At 36.5% G+C, this 18,198-nt stretch overlaps 1 protein-coding gene across 7 annotated transcripts in view; it reads right to left on the bottom strand.

Moving 5' to 3' along the window:
- Gpatch8 (G-patch domain containing 8) overlaps positions 1–18,198 on the bottom strand; it is a 90,720-nt gene that overhangs the window by 26,847 nt on the left and 45,675 nt on the right. For 3 of the 7 annotated variants that reach the window (XM_047543721.1, XM_047543719.1, XM_047543723.1), the window contains 3 exons: positions 8,593–8,637; positions 6,480–6,547; positions 5,795–5,881 (listed from right to left, as the gene is read on the bottom strand). In XM_047543721.1, the coding sequence (XP_047399677.1) occupies positions 5,795–5,881; positions 6,480–6,506 (114 nt within the window). In that variant the 5' untranslated portion in view covers positions 6,507–6,547; positions 8,593–8,637. The remainder of the gene's footprint in view (positions 1–5,794; positions 5,882–6,479; positions 6,548–8,592; positions 8,638–18,198) is intronic. The other 4 variants (XM_047543717.1, XM_047543720.1, XM_047543718.1 and 1 more) reach the window with 2 other exon arrangements.

Genomic DNA, 18,198 nt, shown 5'->3' with positions numbered 1-18,198 from the left:
CTTAAGAAACTTGCCATTGCTTTTCTAGTGGTCCCTAACTTGTCATTTATTTTTCATTTAAGTGATATTTTCCCCAACATTTTATTATGGAAACTGTCAAACACACAGAAAAGTTGAAAGAACTATGTAATGAGTACCCATATATCTATGACCTATGTCTACAATTACATTTATAAATATTGTTTTAAATTATGTTTTTTAAAAGGCTTTGAGAATTGATGCCTCTTTAAAAACTGTTAAAATCAGATTCTTTTTTCCAATTTACCTTCATTTTTGTTTAAATAATGCCCTGCTCTTGCTGTTCTGTCATTTATTCCTGCCTTTTTCCTTTTTGAATATTTTAGATATTCTTACACTTTTTTCCAAATCTATCTGTAATACTTAATATGTATTGTGTTTAGTTTTTTTGGTACTGGGGACTGAACCCAGGGGCTCTGAACCGCTGAACCACATCTCCAGCCCTTTTAATTTTTTTTTTTTTTTTTTTTTAATTTTCAGACAGGGTTTCACTAAGTTGCTTAGAGCCTCTAAATTGCTGAGGCTGGCTTTGAACTTGTGATCCTCCTGCCTCAGCCTCCCAAGCTGCTGGGATTACAGGTGTGCGCCACCACGCCCGGCTACTTAACACATGTTTTTATAGTCAGTTGCTTCTCCTGACTTTCTCACCATGGTTTGTCTTCTTTTGTGGTTTGCAATTTGATTGTCATCCCATTCTCTGTAGGAGTTCCTCACATCCTGGATTTTAGGAGTCACTTCCACATGTACCTTGCCCAGAGCCTTCACTGGATATGGACTGATTTTAGAAAGTTGATACCTAAGCCAAGAGTTCCTGCTGTGAATGAAAAATGTAAATTCCTTAAGGTCTACAAGTGACTCTAGTGTGAAATTCTAACTTCTTACATAGGACTCTTCATTTATACCCTGTTAGGGACAGCTAGAAAAGCAATTCCTAAACTTTGTTTTTTCCTTTTACATTTTAAATCTGTAATTTATCTTCAATTGATTATTTCAGGGTGTTAAGTAGGGGATCCAAATTTATTATTTTCCATATAAATAACAAATTGTCTTTGAACCTTTTATTGGGTTGGAGGTAGCTCAGAGGTAAAATGCTTGCCTAACTTGTATCAGTGTGTACAAGATGTTGTGTTTAATACCCAGCATTATCGACCCCACCCCCAAAAAAGTCTCCTCTTATTAAAAAGTTTATTCTTTCCCCTACCTTCTTTGTTTAGTTAGTAGCCAAATATGTAAGGGTGTGTGTCTGGGTTCTCTTTTCTGTTCCATTAGTCTCCTGTGCTAAGAACATACTATCTTAATTATCATAGCTTTATGAGGACCTTTATGACTGGTAGAACAAGTCCTTCTATCTTATATAGTTGTTTAAGATTACTTTGACTATTGGCTTTTTGCAGTTCCATATAAATTTCAGAAAAGGTCTGTCAAGTTCCACGCAAAATCCCATTGGGATTTTCATTGTGCTGCACAGAATATATGGAAAATTTTTTGGAAAACAACATCTGTACAACAGTGAATTTGCTACCACAAACAAATCATTTTAAAACCTTGCTTTTTATTCAATTGTTCTTAAGTGACTTTCAGTAACAGTCCATGTAGAATTTTTGCTGTTAAGTCTTCCACATCTTGGGCGGGGTTTGTGGCTCAGTGGTACAGCACTTGCCTAGCATGTGTGAGGCACTGGGTACAATTCTCAGCACCACAGAAAAATAAATAAAGGTCCATTGACAACTAAAAACAAAAATTAAAAAAAAAAAAAAAAAAGTCTTCCACATCTCAATAGATGTATTCCTAAGAGTTTTATTGTATGTATTTTTATGGTACTGAGCACTGAACCCACGGTCTCACATGCTAGGCAAGTGCTCTGCCACTGAGCTACACCTTTAGCACTAACATAGCACTTAAGGATACACATATTTGCTATCATGTATCATACTACTTTAGTTTATCCTACAAATTTTGATATATAACATATTTATCTTTCGGTCCAAAATATTTTCCAAATGCTACTGTAATTTCTCTTCTAAAGGATATGTAAAGATGTGATTTAATTTCCAAGCACAAGACTTTCCCTATTATCTTTTCGTTGATCACTTTATGGCTTGACAACTTGATTTCTATTCCTTAAAATTTATTGATACTTGGTTACTGATCCAGAATATGACAAAAATTGCTCAAGCAAATGTTCCATGTTTTAAATTTCTCATTTTTAAGGTGACTAGGTTCATAAGTGTATACCTAACGGTATATAACCATTAAGTGAAATTTGTTAATTGTTTGTTCAAATCTTGTGAATATTTCTGATTTTTCCCCTCTACAATCACATGACTGAGAGAGGCATGTTAAAATCCCCCTATGGTGATTGATGTAACATTTCTCTTTATAGTTCTGTCAGTTTTGTTTGTTTTTCCAGTATTAGGGATTGAACCCAGTGCTCTATCTGTGAGCTGCATCGCTGGTCCTTATTTTTTTTTTTTTTAATTTTTTTGAGACATGATCTTGCTAAGTTGACCAGGCTGGCTTCAAACTTGAGTTCATATGTATTATGCCTCAGATAATTAATAGAATAAAATAAGATAACAGAGAATAGCCCAAATATATATCAATAATTATAAAATAAATATAAACAGTCAAACTCAGGCAGGACGTCTAGTACATGCCTGTAACCTCAGCTACCTGGGAGGCTGTGGCAGGAGAATCATAAATTTGAGGCTAGCCTTGGCCTGTTTCAAGATAAAAATAAAAAGGGGCTAGGAATGTAGCTCAATGGTAGTGCACCCCTTAGTTCAATCCCCATTACCAAAGGGAGGAAAAAGAAGTTTAACTGATTTCTAAACATACATGCACATTACAGTCACCCATTTTGTTTTTCTTTTTAAATTCCAAAATTAGACTACACCAATAACCAATTAACATCTGACAATATCCAATGAATTGCATTCTATAGGCATTGCTGCATTTTGAATAGTGTTTCTTGTGTTCAGAAAGATTTAGAAACCACTGTACTAAATAAATATCCAACAAAAAGATAAAGATTATTAAACTTCTTTTTAAAAAATCCAACTATATGCTGTTTACCAAAGATGTACCTGAAACCTAAGGTTACAGAGAGGTTAATATTAAAGAAATGAAAATATAAATATACACACCATACAAATCAAGCAGAGCCAGTTTTAGCTTTTGTCTGTAAAACAGACTGGAGTTCACTTCACCAGTAAGATAAACACTGTTAACTTCAAAGTACATAAATCAAAAACTGACAGCCAGTCGGGCAAGGTGGTGCACACCTATAATCCCAGTAGCTGAGGCTGAGGCAGGAGGATCGAGAATTCAGACCTGCCTCAGCAAAATTGAGGCACTAAGCAACTCACTGAGATTCTGTCTCTAAATAAAAATATAATATAGGGCAGGGGATATGGTTGAGTGCCCCTGAGTTCAATCCCTGGTACCCTGCCAAAGAACAAATGACAATCAGGCAGGGACCTGTAAGCCCACAGCAAAGGGAGGTTAAAGCAGGAGGATCTCAAGTTTGAAATCAGTCTGGGCACTTAATGAGATCCTGTCTCAAAATAATCAATCAATCAAACAAACAATGGTAGGGCCCTCCTGGGTTCAATCTCCATTACCACAAAATAATGCTTAGTCTAAGTTTATCTAATTATTTATCATTTTCTATATTTATTATTTATGCCTTATCTCAAATCTTTTTGGGATCATTTTCCTTTCAAAGCATGTCCTTTATAATTTTTTCCCCAGTAAGGGTCTCACCAAATTTAGTGAATACTCATATAACATTTGTTTGTCTAAAAATATCTTTATTTCATCTTCGTGTGTGTATGTGTGTGTGTGTGTGTGTGTGTGTGTGTTTCTGTATGTGTGCACGGTACTGGGGATGGAACCCACATGCTAGGCAAATGCTTTACCACTGAACTATGTCCCCAACCCTTTTTACTTCTTTATTCTGTGACAGCTTCTCAGACCTAAGTTGCCCAGGCTGGCCTCAAACTTTTGATCACATAGCCTCAGCGACTTGAGACAATGAGATTATAGACATGTGCCACTATGCCTGGCAAAACAGTAGATCTTTGATTTTCAAGACTGACAATAAATTTTTATGACCACTAGGCTGAACTATATCACTCTTTTCCTTCTTCCAAACTACTTCAAGGAAGTCAAGATCCTAGTCTAAATTTATGAACAGTCCAAAGTAGTTGTGAGACTTTATAAGAACTCATAAATTCCTGGGTAACTATAACTCACACAGCTGATAGGCTATAGCTTTGCTTCTTGAACTCCTCTTTCTGATGGTGGAACAGATTTTTAAAACTAAATCATATTTCTCTTTTTCACCTTAAATATCATGACCAAAATCAGTTGCTATATGATAATCTTAGTTAAGTCCGTTTTGTATCTTCTAATTTACCTATTTTATGGAAGAGTCTAGGCACACTACAATGCCTTAAAAGGAATGCTCCCTGATCAGACTTCCCCCGCTACTCCTTAGTATCTGGGACTGAACCCAGGTGCTTTACCACTGAGTCACATCCTGAGCCCCTTGACTTTAATTTTTTTTTTTTTTTTTTTTTTTTTTTGGTGGTGCTGGGGACTGAACCCAGGGCCTTGTGCTTGCAAGGCAAGCACTCTACCGACTGAGCTATCTCCCCAGTCCAACTTTAATTTTTTTTGAAATATTTTTTTAGTTGTAGATAGACACAATACCCTTATTTTTATTTATTTATCTTTTCACGTAGGGCTGAGCATTGAACCCAGGGCCTCACATGTGCTAGGCAAGTGCTCTACCACTGAGCCACAACCCCAGTCCTTTATTTTCAATTTTGAGAAAGGGTTTTGCTAAATTGCTGAGGCTGGCCTCAACTTGCAATCCTCTTGCCTTAGCGTACCAAAGTTGCTAGGATTACAGGCATGTGCCACTGTGCCCAGTCTTGGTTAGCCTTTTTGAAAATTAACTTATAACATGTTCTGAACTGTAGTTTTATATATAACTATATCCTTATAAAAGGAAAATACTGAAATGATAAATTCAACTTGATACTTACACAAGGCATGATAAATTGCTGCTTTAGAATTGAGTTCAATTAGCAATAAACAAAAAAATTTCTTAATTTGTGATTTTAAAAATCTCATTCATTTAAAGAGAAAAGGAAAGCCTTATCCATTTGAATCAAGCTTTCAAAGTACTTTTTTTTTTTTTTTTTTTTTTTTTGAGGTACTAGGGATTGAACCCAGGGCATTCAACATTTTAGGCAAGTTTTCTAACACTGAGCTACATTCTCAGGCTTTTAATTAACAATTTTGCCTCTACTACTGCTTGATTATCTGTGTACCAGGTATTCTGTTTTCAAATATTAATTAGCCAGTGTGGTAGCATATGCCTATCATCCCAGCTACTTGGTAGGCTTAGGCAGGTAGATCACAGGTTTGAGGCCAGCCTCAGCAAGTGAAACTCTGTCTCAAAATAAAAAAGACAAAGGCCTGGGGATGTAGCTCAGTGGTAAAGCACACCTGGGTTCATTCGCCAATACCAAAAACAAAAAACAAAACTAAACCAGTAACTAATGTAACTTTATAAAGTAGTACTGTTATCTCTGTAGTTTTTACAGAGGCATTAAACAGAAAAGTAATAGAAACCTGAGAACTACTAGTAATCACCACCAAATGTAAATAAATACTGTCACCAAGAGAGATTCATTTCACCAAAAATTAGTATCTCTTTTACAGCTTGAGCACCACTGACACAAGAATAACTTCATTTAGTTACCTTGTACTTTTGTCTCAGTTCTTCTGTGTCTTCTTTTTCCACTTCTAAGACACGGCGGCGTTCGGTAGCATCTTCGGCATAATCAAGCTTGACAAAAGGAGATATTAATAAGTTTTATTTCCTAAAGTATCCTAAGGTTAGCTATGAAAAAGTCATTTGCACTATAATGTTTGAAAACAAAAACTTGTATATTCTGCTCAGCTACCTCATGCTTTACTGTCACCCCACAGAGAAAAAAGAATACAAAATAGTTCATAAATCCTTTCATGATGGTGGTTCCCAATAGGCACACTTGTTGATGTAGTTGACTTCAGTTCTATGCTCACTGCCAAAGAATTAAGAGTAAAAGCATAAAATATTTGAGACAATTAAAAAAGCAGGTATTGCCAGGTGCGGTGGTACACGCCTGTAATCCCAGCAGCTTGGGAGGCCTGGAATTCAAATCCAGTCTCAGCAACTTAGGAAGACTCTGTCTCTAAATAAAATATAAAAAAACAGCTGGGGATGTGATGTGACTCAGTGGTTAAGTGCCCCCTGGGTTCAATCCCTGGCACCAAAAACAAAAATAAAAAACAAAAAAACTATGTTCCATCAGATAAACATGCTCTTGTACTGGCATCTAAATTTGGAGTTAATATCAGCTTTAAATATTCATAAAACTAGTGGGTTAATGAGATCAATTTACCTCCATTTCCATTCGACCCATGCCCATGACATCATACTTGACAACAATTGGAATGGGATCTGTTCTTCCTGTAAAAGGAACACACAATCAAGGTAAGACACAAAGCTAAGCCAACAGTTCACTTTACACATTAGGTTTGGGTGGTTAGAGATCTTGCCTTGGAGTGCAGAGACCAGAAAGCTACAGTGAACCAAACACAAGCCATTCTCACAGCTTACATCCAAACCTTCCTGTCCTAGTTTAAACCCAACTAACCACTTTGGTTGACCTTCCAGTTGGGGACAACTCCACATTACTATGGCAAAATTAAAATAGTAAGTAATGCAAACCAACTCCAAGCAGTGGCACCAGGAGTTTTAAAATTTAAAACTTTAGAAGTTTCTTTTTGAAAAGATCCCCGAATAACTTCCCATAAAGGATCACTTCACTGAGTCCACCTAATATCCCTTCACTTGAAACTGGTAATAACTCATCTGATAAGCTAAAATAGCCAAAATATATATTTTAAATATGATGCAGTAAAACTCTATAATTACAAGTCAGTGTGGGTTTGTTTTTGAAAGATGCTTACAATTTTAAATGGGGCTGTAAAAATTTTAAATAAAAAGCAGGAGTTATTGCCTTGAGGGACAAAAAAATAGTTTCAGTTTTAATCTGGTGCTTTCCCAGAGGGGATTTAACACTGGCTATGGTAAACAGTAAGCTGTGAAAAGGACTAGTTGCGAAGAAAATTGACTTTAAACTAATTGATCTATGCTGGAGATTTTTTTATAAATATATATTTAATCCACTCATAACCAGCCAAACAAAGCAAAATGGGGCAGACAAGCACTTTACTACCACAGCTGTTTTACATCACAACTTGCGCTGTTCATTGTGATGTAAGCCCACTGAAAAGAGGACTTACCTTATCCGTTGTACACCTTTAGTGAAAAAACACAATGTTTACTTCCCTCATCATTTCACTCAGGCTGGTGTAAACAATTGTTTGTTTTTTTGTTTTTTTTTTTGGTCTTTATTGTTGCTGTTGTTGTTGTTTTGTTATACACACATACATATTATACCTTTGGGCTAAAAACAGTTTTATCAGGCTAAATCTGAAGTATTGAATTGAAAAAAATTTTTTTAAATGTCATGATCATGACTGGCTGGGGTCCTGCAGAAAAAAGAAGAAACCATTTTCAAAATGACTAGCAACCACTTGTATCCAGTTGCTCCATATTTCTGGGATTTAATTTTTGTTCTTAAAACACAACAAAAAACAAATTCAGAAGTTTACCTACTTAGCACCACAATCCCATTATTGTTTTTAAACAATAAATAGGGAGATAATTAGGAATAATTACTATAGTTTAAAAAAACTGTTTTAAGTCAATAAATAACATCTTAGGGGAAAAAACAAAAACCCCAAAAAAATTCTAGAATACAGCCTTCTTTTAGATAAAATCAGTTTTGCCAGTAAAACAAAGTTAAAAAAATACATTACTACCTTATGCCCAATGGTATAATAAATAAGCAGTGACTGCAATCTTTAGCAAAAGGACCAAATTAAAGACAGGTTATAAAAATGACTTCCTAAGTGCAATATCACTTTCATAACGTCTCAATCAGGGATTTACTGGTAAAAACAAATGGTCCAATGACAGAATTGAAAAGAAATTTATTTTCGTTTCTTTTTTGATCTATCACAATTTGTTTTTTTAAGAATCAAGAAATTTTTGGTACAAATTCATTACCTCTGTAAACCCCTGTTTATAAACTCTGCATTAGTACTTTTGCCTTCTAAGGCAGTCAAAGTTTGTTTTAATTTATTTATATATTGCAGTAGCCAAGTGCTAGTGCCCATTACATTGGGGGAAATCAAGTTTTTGACAGTATTAGAATTTAATGTGTAACTGATTTTATTTTTTTTGCAGTTCTAATAACACAAACAGATACATCCCTTCTTAACATTACCCTTTAATGAACAAGGATCAGACAAGTTGCATAAGGAAAGGAAAGGAAAATGAAAAAGACCAAGCAGAAGGATGAAGGCTACAACAGAGAAAGTAAGCCTAACATATTGGTGCACTGATGACAAAAGGAGTAATTCAGTCTGAAAATAAAAAATTACCACTGCTAAGTTTACCATCACCACAACAAGTCCAGGATCATAATGCTGTAAAAAAGAAACACCATTTGTTAGGCAGAAACCATTAGGGTAGGAAATAGGCCTTCTAGCAGGCAGACAGGATAGTGTAAAGTACCAAATGGGCTTTGTCCCTCCCCCAATTTCAGCTGAGGACAGAGGAAGGACATTTTGTGCTGCAACAGCTGTTTTCAACTGGTCAGACAAGGGTGTGAGATTTTTGTACTGCTACTTGAGAACATGAACAATCTCCTTTTCAGTAATGCAAGAGCTGGGGGATGGGGTGGGATGTCAGTCAGTTTAAAGGGAGAGAATTAGCTACAGCTTCCAAACTCATTTAACTATTCATTCTAGAAATGATGGGATTATTAGATGGGCCAAAGATGGGATTTTTCCGCAAAGAAATCTCAAAGACCAGATCAGATCAACTGGACAGTGATCAACTCACTGCTTCACTAAAAGAAGGCTTGGGGAAGAATATGCGGGGCAGGGGTAGGGTTTCAAGACCTCTCTGAAAATATATAACAATTAAGAGGTCTAGAAAACAACCTTATATTTGCAGTGCTTGGAGAATGTTGTGATTTGAGTTTTGTTATAACTGAATAAAACTCTTTAAGTGGTTCTCCCCTTTGTTTTCTGCTAATGAAGACTTCCCAGGCCCACCAACATCCATCTTTCTCCAAGCAACAAAGTCAACCTTTGAAGGAGAGCTTCAAAGAAACTCCAGTTTAAAAAAAAAAAAAAAAAAAAAAATGACATTAAAGCAGGGCACTGTACTGCCTGTCTATAAGCTTAGCTATCAGAAGGCTGAGAAGGGAGGATTACCAGTTCCAGGCCAGCCTGGGCAATTTAGTGAAACCCTTGTTTCAAAATTCAAAACGAAACAAAAAAAGGATGCCAGAAGAGTCATAACATTTACAATTACTCCATTCAGAGTTAACTCACAGAAAATAAAAAGTCTAGCTTTCAAAGCAATTGGAGGGCCAAGTAGTACTTTCTTAACATTATTAAAGAGGTTACAGGCCGAGGAAAAATCACAGTGGGAAAAGATACTAAATAATACAGATAGGAAGAGGCTGTACCAAATTTAAAACAAACAAACTTAATTTGCTATCAATAATAAATTCTTTCATAAAGAATATTACTTAGAATACCTAAGCAATAATTTGGAGTGATAACTTTTCAAAAGGTAGGTAGTAGACTATCTGGTAATATGTGTTCTCTATAAAACACAACTTTTTTTTTTTTGGTACTGGGGATTGAACCCAGAGGCACTACTTAACCACTGATCCACATCTCCAGCTCTGTTTTTTTTTTTTGGAGACAGGGTCACTAAGTCATTAGGGTCTTGCCTCCCTAAGTTACTGAGGCTGGCCTTGAACTTGTGATCCTCCTGCCTCAGCCTCCTGAGTCACTGGGATTACAAAAGTGAGCCACCATGACCAGTTCAACTCTTTTTAAAATAATGAACTAAATCCATGGTCTTATCTTTTGATTTCTTTTAAAGTGTAACAAGTATTACTTAAAGTCTATTAAATTATTAAGAACATTTTTATGGTGTTATTCACTACAGAGGAGGCAACTTTAAGCAGAACACTAAATATTCTCCTTAAAAGAAACTGGCCTCCTAAGCAAAAGAGCTACAGACACTATGACTACACTCTGGTCAAATGGAAAAAGGACAGAAAAAAGAACATCATTATCAAGAAAAATCAAGAATGGGCCAATACTGATACATCCATTTGATGAAAAAAACTGATATTCATATTTTCAAAATCAAAATTTAAATTATGTTTTACTAATTAACTAGAATTTAATTTTAATTTTATGTATTTAATAGTGCTGGGGGTCCAACCCAGGGCCTCTCAAGTGCTCTACCATTGAGCCCTACTTGTCTATACATTAAAAGGGAGTTTTACTTCTACCATAGGAGTACTTAAATGCTCTTATTATATAACAGGTCTTGCTAAAATGAAAAGGCATTATAACTTATAATCGAAGAGTGAACAAGATCAAATACAAAGCTGGGCATGGTGGTGTATGCCTGTTGTCACGTTACTTGGGAGGCTCAGGCAGAACTGCTTGAGCACAATTCAAGATCAGCCTAGGCAACACAGTGAAACCCTGTCTCAAAAAGAAACCAACCAAGCTGGGCATGGTGACACATGCCTGTAATCCCAGTAACTCAGGAGGCTGAGGCAGGAGGACTACAAATCCAAGGCCAGTCTTAGCAACTTAATGAGACTCTGCCAAGGAAAAAATAGAAAGAAAAGAAAAGAAAAAGGAAAGAAAAGAAAAGAAAAGAAAGCTGGGGAGATAGCTCAGCTGGTAGAGTGCTTGCCTCACAAGCACAAGACCCTGAGTTCGAGCCCCAGTACCGAAAAAAAAAAAAAAAAGGAAAAAGGTAGGGGATGTGCCTTAGTGGTTAAGTGCCCCTGGATTCAAACCCTGGTACCAAACAACAAAAAACTAACCAACCAAAACCCCAACAAGAAGAAATACAAAAACTCATTGATTACTGATAGCCATCTTGTCACTGAGAACAAATCCTCAAGAATTCATTTTGATTTTAAAATATTTAAGGATATACCAATCTACACAGATAGTCCAAAGAAATGGACTATAGAGAAATACATTTTTTTTTTTTTTTTTGAGAAACACTATATTTAAAGGGACATACTCCAGGAAGAAAACAAATGGGAAGAAAATATTTAAAAGGCAATCATATTCTGGTAATTAGCCACATTTTAGAAGCAGAAGACATATATATAACTTCCCTATAGAAATAAAGTTTCTAAAATGATCATTCAAATGACTGTCTATAGATAGATGTAAGAACACTACTATTCACCTCTGTTGCCGTTACAAATAACCATTCAATGCAAATATTTACTGCAAATATTTTATTAGTTCTTACTACATACCAGGCACTGTTCAAGGCACTAGGTATAAAACAGTGATCAAAAAGCATTATACCTCCTGAATTACCTATAATTAGACAAAATAATTCTCTTTTTTAACACAGGAAGGGAGAACGACTTTTGTGGACCTAATGAACAAGCAGGTTACAGAGATTTGAAATGTCTAAAGTTAGCTGAACTAAGTGGTATACATCTGGAATTCCAAAGACTCAGGAGACTGAAGCAGGAGAATAATATGCTCAAGATCAGTCTGGGCAATTGAGACTCTGTCTCAAAACAGAAAGCTAAAAAGGGTTGGGGATATAGTTCAGTGGTTCCATCTGCATTAATGGGGGAAAAGGGTTCAAGTCTTTAAAAATTGATACTAATAGGGCACGGTGGCACACATCCAGCAGCTTGGGAGGTCAAGGCAGGAGGATCACAAGTTCAAAGCCAGTCTCAGCAAAAGCGAGGTGCTAAGCAACTCAGTGAGACCCTGTTTCTAAATAAAATACAAAAAAGGGCTGGGGATGTGGCTCAGTGGTTGAGTGCCCCTGAGTTCAATCCCTGATGCCCACCCCCTGGCCATAAAAAAGATTGACACTAATGAAGTAGAAGTAAACAAAAAAGTCAATGTAGTGGAGCTGGGCAATGGCACTCTCCTGTAATCCCAGCCTCTCCAGAGGCTAAGGCAGGAGGATTGCAAATTCAAAGTCAGCCTCAGCAACTTAGCAAGGCCCTAAGCAATTCATAAGACCCTGTCTCAAAATAAAATATAAAGAAGAGCTGGGGATGTGGCTCAGGGTTAAAGCACCCCTGGCTTCAATCCCTGGTACCAAAAAAATAAACTCAATGCAATGGAACTTCTATAATCCTTGTGACTGGGAAGACTGAAGCAGGAGGATCCCTAGTTTGATGCCAGCCTTAGCAACTTAGTCCTGTCTCAAAATAAAAGAATTAAAAGAACTGAGGATGGGTTAAAGTGTCCTGGGTTCAATCCCTGGTACCAAAAAACAATAAACAAATAAATAACAAAACAATGAAAAGTGACAAAATTCACCTTCAAAAGACCTAAACTGATAAAGGTCAAGATACTGCCTGAACTTATTTCTTACTAGAAGCAACTAAAATAATACGTGAAAATCAAGAGTAAGATATAATTTTGGAAGGTGCCTATTCTGTGCTTTGTAAAAGTATTCAAAATAGGATCTAAAGCAGGTTAGTTTAAATATTTCACTTATTAAAACAGTGATTACATACTTTCAGAAACTGAGTAGAAAAAGGTCTATTTCTAAAATAAAGCTTCACTTTTGCAAATTTATCCTGAAAATTCAGTTCTTCTGTGGCATAAAAACAATGATTCTGGGCTGGGGATATAGCTCAGTTGGTAGAGTGCTTGCCTTGCAAAGCACAAGGCCCTGGGTTCAATCCCTAGCACCGCCCCCCCCCCAAAAAAAAAAAAAAAAGATTCTTGGGCTGCAGATATAGCTCAGTAGTTCAGTGCTTGCTTATTAGCATGAGTGAGGTACTGGATTTAATCCCCAGTACCAAAAACAAACAAAAAAGTGATTACTTTCAGGACCATTTAGGTATTTCTTTTTAATTGTAGCACATTATTTATGGTACATCTCAGGAAACATTAAACAGAAACATCAAGCAGACTATTTGTTCCCTATAGAGATTATAAAGTTTATGTAAAAATGAACACTTTCTACTTGAAACAGAGTTCTAATTATCTAGTACTACAAAAGCTAATTATAGTTTTCCATGATTTTTCACATGCAGATGTTTTCTAAGGCACAAGAGTTTAACTGTGACCTTAAGGAATTTCCATTTTATACTTTAGTATCACAACTGGCTTTCGGTTCGATTTCAATCATAAAACTTTAGAATGTTAATCAACAGGAACATAGGTGAGGCAAAGGCAAAAGGGTTATGGAATCAAAAAGTCTAGAAAGAATATTTCATCCAGAGAAAACGAGATCCTCAAGATCTGGGAAGAGGTAATAAACAGAACTTATGAAGTACTTTCCATTTAAGAGTACTTAAGAATACTTTTAGATAAGATAAAATTATCTAAATGAAAATTATATTGACTTGTTGAAGGTCATTTCATGCTAACCACTATGCTATGATAATTTTTTAATTAAAAAAAATTAATAAATATAATTTTGGGCCAGGCATGGTGGTAGACACCTGTAATCCCAGCAGCTGAGGAAGAAGGACTGCAAGTTCAAAGGCAGCCTCAGCAAAAGTGAGATGCTAAGCAATTCAGTGAGACCCTGTCTCTAAATAAAATACAAAAAAAAAGGGATGTGGCTCAGTGGTCAAAGAGCTCCATAATTTTGGAGCTGGGCAAGTGGCATACCCCTGAAATCCTAGCTATTCAGGGAACTTGGGCAGGAGGATAACAAATTTGAAGCCAATGTGAGTAACTTAGTGAGACACTATCTCTAATTTTTTAAAAATAGTGAAAAAAAAGGCTGGGGATGTAGCTAAGAGATATCCTTGAGTTTGATCACCAATACTGAAAAAAATTTTTTTTAAAGTGAAATAAAATAAAAATTGGGGAATAGCCCCAAACACAGGGCTCAGGAGAAAGGGGTGAGGATAACAGAAGGTCCTCAGTTTAAAAAATGGGGTGGGGTTACTGGACAAGGAGGTGCACACCTGTAATCCCAGTGGCTTAGGAGGCTGAGGCAAGAGGATCACAAGTTCAAAGCCAGTCTCAGCAAAAGAAAGGCTCAAAGAAACTCAGTGAGACTCTATCTCTAAATAAAATACAAAGAATAGGGCTGGGGATATGGCTCAGTGGTCAAGTGCCCCTGAGTTCAATCCCTGGTACCAAAAAAAAAAAAAAAAAAGCGTGGGGAGTTGGAGGAAGCACTTTAAGAATAGAGTTTTACTTATGTTTGCATACTGATATCTGACACAGTATGTGAGGCAAAGTAACATTTAATCAAAAAGCATCTGTTCACTCAGAATGAACATGTTCATAGTAGGTTTAAAACTTACTCAGATGTAAATATTCCACCATTGTGGTGCGTTTTTGCTTAACACAAGATATTCACGACTTAATTCTTTTGTAAACAAGGAATTATTTTATCAAGTTGAACATATGACTATATCATACAGGTCTCCATCTCAAAAAGTATACAAACTGTTCTAAATGAAATACTTGAGTTTTGCATTCACTGTTCATTAGCAACTTGTTCAATTTATCTTATCTGTCATCACGTAGCAGTAAGGGACAGAAGGCATCACTTTGAGGGGTTGGTGACAATGGGCATTGAAAACACGGATACTGAGCTACATCCCCAGTCCTTTTCATTCTTTTTCTGAAACAGGGTCTCAATAAAGTGCCCAAAATTGCCTCAAATTTATTATCCTCCTGTCTCAGCCTCCTGAGTCTCTAGGATTACCAGCATGCACCATCTTGCCCAATTGGCCATCAAATGTTTAAGGAAAAATAAACTGGGGCTGGGAGGGCATAGCTTAGTAGTAGAGAGCTGGCCAAGCATATGTGCAAGACCTTGAATTCAATTCCAGCATCAAAAAGGAAAGAAAAAGAAAACTGGAGAAAGAACTTATACTTAATATCTAATAATAAATTATCAATAAAAATCTGAAATAGAAGGATTCCATAGCGGGGATGTAGCTCAGTAGTAGTATGTGTTTAGCATGCATGAGGACCTGGGTTCAATCCGGAGGGAGGTGGGAAGGAGGGAAGGAGGGAAGGAGGGAAAGAGGGAAGGAAGGAGGGAGGGAAGGAGGGAAAGAGGGAAGGAAGGAGGGAGGGAAGGAAGGAAGGAAGGCGGGATGGAGAGAAGGACGGAAAGAAGGAAGAAAAGAGGGAGGGAAGGAGGGAAGGAGGGAAGGAGGGATGGAGAGAAAGAGGGAAAGAGGGAGGGAGGGAGGGAGGGAGGAAGGAAGGGAGGAAGGAAGGAGTAGCTCAGTAGTTAAGTGCCCCTGGGTTCAATCACAGCACCAATTAATTAACTTATTAATTCTGGGAATATTTTCCCTCTTTAAAAAAAAAAAAAAAAAAAAGCTCCAAGTGAAAATTAGTTGCTGCCTAAAGTACCTAGAGTACACTCCAGTGCTCCAGTGTACATGCAGGTGGACCAAAAATTACTGATGGATTTCCAATCTATATGGATATCTCTTAATTAAAGAATTCCAAAAGAATGTACTTAATGAAGAGTGACTGCTGGGAACTCAGGGGATGTGAACTACAATTCTGTCATTAAATGGGCATATGACATTATCTATGTTCATTTCATTACCCAAAAATAAAGAAGGTAGGTTTTTTAAAAATATTTTTTAGTTATAGGTGGACACAGTATATTTATTTTTATGTGGTGCTGAGGATAGAACCCAGTGCCTTGCATGTGTAAGGTAAGTGCTCTACCACTGAGCCCCAGCCCCAGTCCTGAGGAGTTAGATAGATTTAATAGTCTACAGGGTTTACTTTCTTTTTTCTTTGCTTTTTTTGATAGTGGTGACAGAAGCCAAGGCTTGCACATGCTAGAGATAGTGCTCTACCACCAAGCTTAATATCTAAAACTTATGATCCTCCTGCTTCAGTCTCCTAATATTAGATTACAGGTATGTACAACAACCACATCTTGTTGGTTCACTTCAATCTCAAATTTGAAGGGTAGAAAATATTTAGGGAAGTTGTATAGATGGTACCAGTCTTGTGATATTATAATAATCCAATACCTTCTTAGAGTTGAATTCTCTTATGGTTAACTCAGTGCTCCCAAACCACACTGAGATTTTTTCATTCCAGGATCACTCTGTAACCCCAAAAGACTTTCCAGGTTCCTTTAAACTACTTTCCCTTTCCCTTTCATAGTAACCCCATCCCCCATAACTTATTTTGTCTTTATCTCCTTTCTAAATGTAGAAAGGAGCTAGGTTTCAGGTAGAACCTAAATTAGGCTGGGCTACAAAATCTGTTTTCTAATAGGAGACAATATCTAAATATGTGGGTGACTTTTTACAACCAGAGCTTAGGTCTCAGCAGCCCTATCTGCAAAATGCAGACATGCCCACTTTCAGGATCAGCATACAGATCAAAAGAGATAACAAATGGAAGATGCTTTATAAATGAAAAATCACTATATACAATGCGCTCAAGATTTCGGGGAAAAAATTATAAAGTGTTCTTTTTATTTCCAATTTTGTTTTTGTTTTGGGGGGTACTAGAGAATGAACCTAAGGACACTTTACCACTCATCTACATCCTCAGTCACTTCCATTTTATTTTGAGACAAGGATCTCATTACATTGCTGAGGACCTTGCCAAACTGCCCAGGCTGGCTTTAAACATGTGATCCTCCTGTGTCACTGGGATAACAGGCATACACTACCATGCCCAGCTACTTTTTCAACTATTTCCACCTGATTAAGACTATTCTAATTATAGAGAAGCCCTCCCTATATGGCTTCGCTTAAAAAAAAAAAAAAAAATTTTTTTTTTTTTTTCCAGCCTTGGATTCAATTCCCAACATTGAAAAAAAGTTAAAACGTTTTTGGACACTCCACTTTTTTGCCTTAGATTCCTATTTTACCAGTTTTATTTTAATCATGCAAATTAATCTAGGGCAAGAAGTCTTATAAGTAATAAGGTATGACTAGGTAAATTAGGCTAATGGTAAGACTGAAGAAAAATATATAGCATTATATCAGACCCAAAATCACTAACATGCTTTGGATGAGTGAAAGAACCATCTATCCTACTAACTATAATAAAGGCAATTTTGTTAAAAGCTCATTTTATTTATATGGTCCACAGCAATGATGTTCGAGCTATGGTTTATTCTATTTGCTTTACAATTTTTAGGGTTTTGTTTTGTGAATTCACTGAGCCACTCCCCAGTCCTTTTTATAGGTGTGCGCCACCATGCCTGCCTAGCAGGGAACTTATTTAAAAATGTAATTTTTTGAACTCCACCCCAGACCTGCTGAGTGTGGCTAGTTGATAATCTATATTTTTAATGAGCACCCGAGTTAATTCTGCTAAGAACCACAAGTCTAATGGAAAAAACACTGAAGTAGAGATCAGAAGACTTATACGGTAAATACAGCTCCTACCCTTAATGGTTTAACTTCAGATTTCCACTTGTTTCCCATTCTTTTTTTGCTCTTTTTTTGTTTTGTTGGTACCAGGGATGCTTAACCACTGAGCCACATCACCAGCCCCTTTCTTTCTTTCTTTTTTCTTTCTTTTTTTGTGATGCTAGGGATTGAACCCCTCTTTCTTTATTATTATTATTATTATTACTATTTTTTGTACTGGGAATTGAATTCAGGGATGCTTAACCACTGAGTCACATCCCAGCCCTTTTTTGTAATTTTTATATTGAGACAGAGTATCTCACTAAGTTGCTTAGAGCCTTGCTAAGTTGCTGAGGCTGGCTTTGAATTTATGATCCTCCTGCCTCAGCCTCCCAAGCCGGGATTGTGGGCATGCATCACCTCACCTGGCAAGTTTCCCAACCTCTTAAAAGGCATTATTTCTCACTTTATATGCTGGGGAATGAAAAGAGGTAAGACACAGGTATATAAAATATTTATGCTATCATATTTAATTCCTGAAGCATCTCCCAAATCTTTTAAAATTATGGGTGGGGATATAGTTGTAGTTCATTGGTGAAACACTTGGCTAGTAAGCTTGAAACAC

Source organism: Sciurus carolinensis, chromosome 3 (assembly GCF_902686445.1).
Source record: "Sciurus carolinensis chromosome 3, mSciCar1.2, whole genome shotgun sequence".
Lineage (NCBI taxonomy): Eukaryota > Metazoa > Chordata > Mammalia > Rodentia > Sciuridae > Sciurus > Sciurus carolinensis.
The sequence above is the reverse complement of the archived record's forward strand: the minus strand, read 5'-3'. Positions and strand labels throughout refer to the sequence as shown.